Here is a 10,107-nt window from a genome sequence, read left to right as displayed (position 1 = left end):
AACTAAGTGGGAAATTGCATAGATTTAAAATGGGGCGCCAAATGCTCTAAATATGTTGCCTGTATATTGACCGTTATATAAAATCTAATGGACACATTAGACATAAAAACACGCTACAATAACATCATTATAAAGATTAAAGGTGCCACTGTTCCCCCTTGAAAACGAAAATGGCAAAGGAAATGCTTTAAAAATGCAAAACAGTACACCGGTAATCCGATGCGGACTCATACTGCAGACATGATTTTTCTAAGCCAAAACATAGATTGCACTGAACCTATGTAATTTTGGCATTTTTGCCATGTTGGAAACATTCTAGGCTGCCTGTATATGTTTTCACACACACACACATATATATATATATATATATATATATATATATATATATATATACACACACACACACACACAGTATTTACAGCACTCCCGCTGATTGTTGGTCAGGTGATGGGGGATTGCCAGAAGCTCCCACCAATGGGAGGGTGCAGGACTATGTAAGGACGCAGGTGGGGCAACACTTTGATTTACAGCGGCATCCAAAGAAGGCTGAAGGCAGCCAAAATGCATCATGCCATTTGCTGTGTTTAAATAAACACTTCCGAAGAAATCCCGTGTGGCCTCTACCTTTCGTAATTAGAGGGGTTTGGTGCATATATATCCAGTATACTCGTCTCACAGCTCCACAATCCTTAGGAAAAGACGAGGCGAACCCAAATTGCAGTGCTATTTTTCTTTTTTGTTTGACTAGTACCGCCGCCATTGCGTGTTTCGATCCTCGTGGGACCTTGATCACATTATATATATATATTTCGGGATTATCCTTTCCCCCCCACTCGTCGGCAGAAGTCACAGCACAGCAGCAGTAAGTTTTTCAAACTTATTCTTTATTTACACACCATGTGCAGGATGCAGCTCATCAAAAAACGGACGGCCTACGTGTTTTGGCTACTCTAGCCTTCCAATGGACCATAGAGTCCCAAGGATCTAGACCTTATCTTATATGGCAAAGTGAAAGTACCCTTTTCCATGTCTATTGAAAATCTAGACCAACAACCTTGCTCGTTACATATGGCATATTTTGAGCACCATTTTTACTCTACATTCCTGTGAAGTACACATTATGTCTGGGCTTATGTAAAGACTCAAAATTACTGTGAAGTACACATTTTAGAAACAAAAAGTCTGGGCTTATGTACAGATATATACATATATCTACATACCTACACACATGGCATGCAATATCAAAACAGACCCAATGTTCCTCATATCTCCTTAGTGGAACTCAACAATGTTCTTAACCATGTTGAAAATTTTAACCAAATTTTTAACCAAATTTTTCATATAGTTTTCATTTATATTTTCATCATGTATTGTTTTTATGATTATGAGGATTAAACATAGATCCATTCTTCTTAGTAATATACCTGGATGTGTTGATACATCTTTTTCAAAATTCTCTCCATCAAACATGATTATTTTTCATTTAGTAAGCAAAAATGGTGCAATTTATATATACACTTTTTCACAGTTCCCAAAGTCAAATCATGACCTCCAAATTATATACACCTCGGATTCTAAGCAATAACTTTAACTTATAAATGTGTCAGTTCGGATAATTATTGTTATTAGCAGGGTCTGAATTATTACGTTATAGTGAAGTACATATAATATTCTGTGATCCCTGGATGTCCTGAACTCATTTATCACAATGGTAAATCCTAGTAATGTTTTTACACCTATTTATATATGCAAACTAAGGATAATCATGCTCCTTCATTTCAGATGTTTACTCATCTCACGATATTTGCCTATGTGTGTTGCATGTCCCTTTACCACTTCCCTTGACCTCTCAAGTTTAACGCCTATTTACAATTATTTACATGAATGGATCCAGATAGTCACTCTCAATTAGTTCTTATGTTTCCCCATTGATTGAAATTTCATAGAGGATGTACCAATAGTTCATAGAAGATGTACAAATAGTTCAGCATCCAGATTATGTCCATCCGGGTGTTCAGTTCCCATGCCAAGAATCATCCTGGACTCCAGTTTTCGCAACTGTAAAGTGTGATCACCACCCCTCTCTGATGGTTTACTCAGTTTGATCCCCGAGTATCTTAATAAGTCTGGATTGCTGTTATGAAATTTGGCAAAGTGTGTGGCCATAGGGTAGCTTGGGTCTCTGTTCTTGATCGCCCTTAGATGTTGTAGGATTCTTAATTTTAATTTGTTGATTGTGCTCCCTATGTAAAATTTCCTACATGGGCATTGTAGCCTATAGATCACACATTTTGATTCACAAGTTATGTGATCTCTTATTTTCTCAATTTTGCCATTCCGTAATTTGTACTCTTTTGCATTTATGCCATGTTCACAGGCCTTGCATTTGGCACACTTCCAAAAGCCTGGGGTGTCAACCATGTCGATTTTTTTGGGAGATGTTCCTTCAGTGTCAGATGGCTTTGGGTCAAAATGTCTCGTAATGAGGCAGTTTTCCTGTATGTAATGCTTGGATGTTGAGTCAGTTGTTGCTTTATGGTATTATCCAGGAGTAGTATATTCCAGTTCTTCCGTAGAGCTTTTTTCATGTCCCTACTTTGGTTGTTGAAATCTATAATTAATCGTGTCTCTTCGTCATCTCTGGTGTGCTCGTCACTGCCACAATCCTTCCTGCTGCCACCAGGAATCAGAAGATCATTCCTATTCTTTTGAGCCACCCTGTTTTTTGCGGTGATGATGACTTCTTCGGGATAGAAACCACCGCTCCCTTGAGCTTTGAGCCGACGGGCTCCTGGATGCTGCCCTGCGTGCCGGTTCGGGCATCGAGGCCATTGACGGTTGTTTGGCGGCCTTCTCCTCCACCCCTAACCATTTCTCTACTGATGAGGGAAGTTATCCCGAAACCCGAGCCATGTCTCGGGCGATACCCAAAAACCCGGGACATGTATCGGGTCTAGAGATTCATCAGTCCAACAAGTACCGACTTGCACCCACCTGGGTGATCCACTATTGAACTACAAGTGCCAGAGTCCCGAGGGGTGATCCGGAGGAGGGGCTAGCGGTGTGCGCTCCATTGCGGTGGTTTCGACTTCTTCGGGATAGCCGCTTTCCCGGAAGCGTTGTGCCATCCTCTCAATCTCCTCTCTCATGTCGTTCTCTTTGTGGGAGAGGTGTGGCGCCGCGGCCAGGGCGACTGACGCTGGAATCTGGGGACCACGGTTCGATCCCCGGCTCCGGCGGCAGGTTAGCCCAGCACCATGTGACTCTGGGCAATAGCTCGCTTAATCTTCCCGACGGCCCCCAGCGCCTAGAGACCCTTACGGGAGATTGTGCGCTTTACAAATGTGGACTTTACTTTTTTTGAGCAATTTCTCTTTGCCCGTAGCATTTGTCCATACGGGATGCTCCATTTTAGGTTAGCCGGGTGTCCGCTATTAGCATGGAGTATGCTGTTACATAAAGTTGTTTTTCTGTGAATTTTGGAGCACAGCTTGTTATCGCTCACATATATTTCAACATCCAAGAAGATGAGGTTGGTTGAGCTAATTGTGGAAGTGAAATGGAGATTATATTCATTTTCCTCCAATGAGTCAATAAATGTTTGTAATGTTTCCTTGTCTCCATCCCAAATGATGAACAAGTCGTCAATGAAACGACACCAGAGTCTGATTTTTGATCCATGCTCCTTTTCTTTATTCACTACTGCCATTTCCCATGCTCCCATCAGGAGGTTCACATATGTGGGCGCAAATGATGTTCCCATTGCGGTCCCCTGTTTTTGGAGATACAGTTGTCCTAAAAACAGAAATGCGTTATGCGTCAGGCAATATTTTAACATATCCAAAAGCATTACAGAGTGTTCTAAATAACTTATGGACCTCATTTCCAAAGTTTTTCTGACCGCTTCAACACCATCTTCATGGCGTATTGAGGTGTACAAAGAGGCAACATCAATGGTCGCCATTTGATAGTTAGTTTTCCATTCAATCATTTAGATTTTGTTCAAGAAGTCCATCGTATCCCTCAGGTAGGAAGGTAGGGCAGTTACATAGGTCATTAAAAAGATGTCTATAAATCTTGACATTGTTGCCAACAATGATCCTATCGAGCTGACAATTGGTCTTCCTGGTGGTTTGCTGAGGTACTTATGTACTTTCGGTAGAAAGTACATCGTAGCAGTAATGGGGTTGTCCGTTTTTAGATATAGATATTCATTGAAGTCTATAAGGCCTCTCTCCTTCCAAACTAACAACAGAGCGTGATATTCATTCATCCAGTTCTCAAGTGGATTCACCTCTAGTCGTTCGTAGTGTTCCTCTTTGTCCAATTGCCTATATGCTTCATCTATGTAGTCTGTCATGTCTTGCACAACCAGATTTCCCCCTTTATCTGATGCTTTTATTATTAGGGTGGGGTCATTCCTCAGTTCAGACATTGCTCTGTATTCTTCTACTGTTAGGTTCTGAGTGTTGTCCCTTTTGTGCTTGTGGTTGAAAGATTTTCCTGCAATCTTTGTTATCTCTTCTGTCATGACCTCATGAAAAAGGTCCACTTTGTTTCCTGGGGGGAGCTGTGGGCAAAATCTTGACTTCCTCTTTAAACCACTCTCACCTCCTACATTAGTGGGGGTTCCTGATTTTTGGCAGAATTCAATGTCCTGTTGGATTGTACTTGTATGGTCCTTTTGACTCAAGGAGACTGTGTCCTTTATTGTTGCTAGTGTGACAATCGCTGGTAAATCCTTGTGTCTAATGGACGATGTAGTTATCTTTGGTTCCACGCGGTCCGATTTTTTCTGGGGCTTTTCTGCAAAGAATTTTTTCAATTTCACCTTTTTGCAGAATTTATATAAGTCAATGCGTGTGTTTGAAACATCCATGTTTTTATTTGGGCAGTAGGAAAGTCCCCTATTTAAAAGTTTCAATTGCGTATCAGACAGTTCTTTGCTTGAGAGGTTAATCACTATGTTGTCTGATACTGTGTGTTTTTGTGCAGCTACTTTTGCTTTCCTCTGTCCCTTTTTGCTTTGGCTCCTCTTACCGCCCCTTCTTGTTGTGGCTTTGGTAGGGGTTTCTTTTGGAGTGATTGCTGTTCCCTTCCCCACGTGTTGGTTCTTCCTCTTCCCCTTTGCCGCGTGATCATTTGGGCCAGCTGCATCTCCCCACGAAAATCCAGGGGTGTTGTATTGATTTCTTCATCGTTTGAGCTTATTTCTGAGCTGTCCACCACCTCTGTGTGCCCCGGTCCATTCTTCATATCCATTGCTACGTGACTCCTCAAGGTGTCGTATTTCCGGGCGAATGTATATATTCGACCATTCGTATAGTCCAACCTATCCCTGGTGAATTTGTTGGCCTTACGTTTCTCTACCTCCAGTTCATGTTTTGCTACCTTCTTTTCCATGTTTTCAATGGTCTCCTTGTTCTCCTCCGATGAAGGGATATCTGCGAGTTCTAGTTCTAAAGCTTCGATGATCGCTGTTATTTTCTCTAATTTCCTTTCCGCATGAATAATGAGAGTTCTCATTAATTTAAAAGAGCATTCATTGTTGTCAGTTTGCCACAGTATTATTAGATCTGCATCCAAATCATTTAGCGTGGGCATGATTAATATTCGCAGTCCCCTTGGGATTCTCTTGTACTCAATGTACTTTTCCAAAGTAGTTTTCTCCCACCATTTGTTTACTTCTAATATTTTCTGTTGTTGCAGTTCTCGCACTATGGTTTTAACTGTCCTGTCCTTTTCTTTTTCCACCATATTGCCTCTTTGATGTATACCTTCTGCGGGGGGATTATCATCATTTAATAATTCGCTCGCCCTCATCTGGCGATTTCTTGATTTGTCTGCCATAATTCTTAGAGCTTGGTTGAGATCTTTATTCTGATTGATGTAGCCTTGCCTGGCTAGGTGTGCTTTTTTATTTCGTTTTACACTGGTTTCCCTGTCTTCCTACTCCTTAGGATTGGCATATATATATATATATATATATGTATTTTCTATATGCTCCGGGATCCCGCCGCACATGGGCAGGGATTATTCATAGATTATGACTATTGATAAGTATCCCCTGGATGAGAACTGTTATTTCCCTGCACCCATCACCTTCTACTATAGAGGGATAGTACGGACGATGAATGGTAATACATTTAAGGGTGTTAAGAGGGTCTTTGGCTACCTGACTTAACTATCTCCATAATAGTAATCCTGTGCTGGAGCAATAATTTAACAAAATACTGAAACGCACAAAGTTATCATTTCATGTGTCTTGTATAGGTACTTCTTCAAAGAAGTGTAACTATTGTGGTCAACAGTACTGTAAACAATTGTTTTATACTATTGCTATGCTCGACTCTGCTCAGGCTTATTAATCAAAGTAAAAGAAAACGTGAATAAAATATTTGTTTTAATAACGACTATTTAATTTAATGTTTTTGTAAAGTGGGCATTACCACTTGAGTGGGTTTCAAGTAAACTACAGAGAGTTAGGAATTCAAGCCTGAAATTCCTTTTTATTGTGGTTCAGCCTTTTCCTCTCATAAAGAGGAGAAAGAAGTTGTTAGTCCCCATGAGAACAGGTGACTTTTCAACTCCTTCAGACTCTCCAGAGAACTTCATTTAAACGGTTTTATCAGTCAATTTCGACAGGCAGATCATGTAGTAAAGGATTATCTCTAGAAATGATCAAATCTAAAATGTTTCCGATTATTCATAGGCCACAAGAAAACAACTACATTAAAATACATGCATAAAGGTAATAAGGCATTGTTTATTAGATATTTATATTCCCAAGGAATCTGCTAATTCCTTTGCCAAATAACTGAAAGATATTAAGATCCTTTTCTTATAAAAACCGATGTATGTAGAACCTTAAGATCTACAAAAAGCTTAGACATACAGTTGTGTTAACCAAGTCATCATTCTTATATGCTTTTATTGATAAAATCTTACACCTATAAAAGAATAACAGCGGTGCACATTTGGTGTTTAATATTCCAGAGGTATATACATTGATAGTCTAGAAAACCTTCATTAGGTTTGCAGTTTTTGCTCCGAGCGATTTGATGAAATTGAATTTGATTAATTTGTATAGCACGGATAACATTCCTGTAAAACATCCACGTGTTGATTATTTGGCTTAGGGCATTTAGGGGCGCGAAAATATTAATTTCGCCATGTTTACTCACTGAAAATGTTAACTTGATGTGCCTTAGAATCAACCCAGGCGAGTCTTAAAGGTAAGGTACCACATTTTATTTGTTTTAAGATCTTGAAGATGTTCCTTTACATAGATCGGATGATTTGGTCTGCGTTTTTCTTCTATCCAAATCCTTATGAATCTCCTGAGGAAACTGGTCTCTGTTTTTAATAATGCACGGGAGGCAGAACCTTTTTGAATAGAACATGCTGCATTCCTGAAAAAAAAGTTATAATTAGAAATCAAATGTGAAAGTACATTGTGATGCAATGTCATACTAAGAGAAACAAGCATTGGCATAGCCGATAGGTCTCGCTTTTTGGAATGTAAGTGATTTTTCATAAGAATTTCTTTTGTAGTAAGTTGTATTATGTGTAATGTATGGCATTTATTGTTTTATTAATATGTGTTATGTAATTATATGGTTGTGGTAGAGGGGTAGTCTAGGTTAGAAAAGGGTAGAAGGTTACAGCGTTATTAGAGGGGCAGAAGAGGGATAGTAGAGGGCTATAGGGTTAGTAGAGGGGTTAAGGGGTATTTGAGGGCTAAAAGGGTAGTAAAGAGGTAGATCGGTAATAGATGGGTATAGGGTTAGAAGAGGGGTATAAGATGGGTAGAGCGATAGTAGAGTGTTTGAGGAGGGGTAGAAGAGTGGTAGAGGGGTAGTAAAGGAGTAGATTTGTAGAAGATGTGTAGAAGTGGGATAGTATAGGTGTAGACTAGGGTTAGTGTAGGTTTTGAAGAGTGGTAGTAGAGGGGTAGTTGAATGTAGGTGATAGGTTCTATACAACCTTTATTAAAAGGTGCCGTAGTGGTAGCAATGGAGATCTGCCTTCTGTTTAATTTGCAAAGCAATGTAATGTATTACAATTTGAATAGGAGTTACCAATTAAAAAGAGACTTGTATAATTTTTTGTACAAAAAATATGTATTTATTTTAAACATACTCTACTAGTCGGTTTATGAGGCTAGAGGTTAAAACATATAAATCACACTTAATGGCATATAGTAAATTACCATAATCTATATTGATCCCTAGGGGTGTACTAAAGTAAACAAACCCAATATTATTAACCCCTTCCATGCTGGTGACGGAACCGCTCCGTCACCAGCCTCGGTCGCGCTGTGCTGGTGACGGAGCGGTTCCATCACGGCCCGCTCGGCGCACCTGTGCTGCACTGATTTCGCGCCTGCGCGGCGTGTTCTATTGAGCAGGCGGGGCCGTGACGGAACCGCTCCGTCACAAGCACAGCGCACCCGAGGCTCGTGACAGAGCGGTTCCGTCACGAGCATGGGAGCGCCGCGCGGCCCCGCCTCCCCCCCCTAGCGCTGCGGCGGAATTGCCGCCGCAGCGAAGGTGTTAAAGAGTATATGGTTATAGTGTTAGAGGGGTAGTACAAAGGTAGAGTTGTAGTAGAGTGTTAGAGGGGAAGAAGAGGGGTATTAAAGGCTTAGTAGTGTAAAAGGTTAGAGGGGTACCAGAGTGTTATTAGGGGGATGATAGAGGGGGTATCTGTTTATATGGGTAGAAGGGTAGACAATGCTAGCTGTAATTATATGGTTGTGGTAGAAGAGGGTATAAGGGTAGAGGGTTATAGCGTTAGTAGAGGGGTAGAAGAGGGATAGTAGAGGGCTATAAGGTTAGTAGAGGGGTATTAGAGGGTTAGAAGGGTAGTAAAGAGGTGTATTACAGGTGTATAGGGTTAGAAGGGTAGATGAGGGGTAGAAGAGGGGTAGAGCGATAGTAGAGTGTTTGAGTGGTAGAGGGGTAGTAAAGGAGTAGATTTTTAGAAGATTTGTAGAAGATGTGTAGAAGTGGGGTAGTATAGGTGTAGAAGAGGGTTAGTGTAGGTGACTGGGTATTATCCAATTCAGGCTACATAGCCCATAAATAAGGACTAAACAGGAGGGATGTCTTGACAATAGATTTACAGATTAAACCACAGAGTAGTTACATTAACTTTTTGTACATGGCAAACTCTGTGTTTTTCAGTGATATAATGTAGTTTGGTCACATTTCAGTAAATATTTAACAGCAAATGTATGGCAATTGGAACACCCAAAAGTGCAAACATTAAAAAAACGCACGTATTGAAGCAATCTAAATGAAGGGTTAACTATTAGGGAATTATATGATTTTGAAGCCTTCAGAGCACAAAACACCACACACACTTACTTTTGTCAGAAATACTCTCTTTAAATTCTTTTTAAAGTTTTATACAGCTCAGGTTTGCCCCAAGGGGATTGCAGCACTTTACACGAGCACCACATTACATTGTACAAGGGCAGATTAAAATGTTTTCTTTAGGGAGAGGGAAATTAAGTGATTTGCCGCTTATCATAGGACGTTGAGAAGACGTTGGTACTTGAACCTTGTTCCCCAGTTCAAAGGGTAACTTTGGTCGTTATACCACGTGATCTACCTTTCACCTAATAACAAACAACTGGTGGTTGTTTGCATTGTATATGTGCAGGATATCAAATACAGTTGCCGAGATATGATTAACTAAACGAAAAAAGGAAGTACTAACTTAAAGGTCTCACTGCCCTCTTTCATAATTTTCACAATGTAGGGCCCGGGGTGAATGACTGGGCATGTTTGGCCAAGTCATCCCCGTCAGCCCAGTGAACTTACCTGCTGTGATAATTTCTGTCCGCCTGGACGTCCTGGGGGTAGGTGAAAGGCCAAATGGAATGGAGCAGTCCAGAAGTAATGCTCCAGGCTAATAAAGAAGAATTAATCTCCCTATGGGGTTTTTCTTTTCTTGCTCTTTTGCCAGGCAGCATTTTCACAAAATAATAAAGAAAAGCAATTAAAAGAATACCACACCAGTGACTGTTTCTTCTGTTTTTGCAGCAGGTTTAATTAACATTGCAGGCATTGTGGGAATTCCAGGATTTTGAGGCAAAAT

At 40.4% G+C, this 10,107-nt stretch overlaps 1 protein-coding gene across 1 annotated transcript in view; it reads right to left on the bottom strand.

Moving 5' to 3' along the window:
- Positions 1-715: 715 nt before the first annotated feature.
- CDPF1 (cysteine rich DPF motif domain containing 1) overlaps positions 716-10,107 on the bottom strand; it is a 195,828-nt gene continuing 186,436 nt past the window's right edge. The window contains exon 5 of the mRNA XM_078673811.1: positions 716-7,412. Coding sequence (XP_078529937.1) covers positions 7,260-7,412 — 153 coding nt within the window. The 3' untranslated portion in view covers positions 716-7,259. The remainder of the gene's footprint in view (positions 7,413-10,107) is intronic.

Source organism: Lissotriton helveticus, chromosome 1_1 (genome assembly GCF_964261635.1).
Source record: "Lissotriton helveticus chromosome 1_1, aLisHel1.1, whole genome shotgun sequence".
In the NCBI taxonomy this organism is placed as follows: domain Eukaryota; kingdom Metazoa; phylum Chordata; class Amphibia; order Caudata; family Salamandridae; genus Lissotriton; species Lissotriton helveticus.
This window is presented reverse-complemented; position numbering and strand designations above follow the sequence as displayed.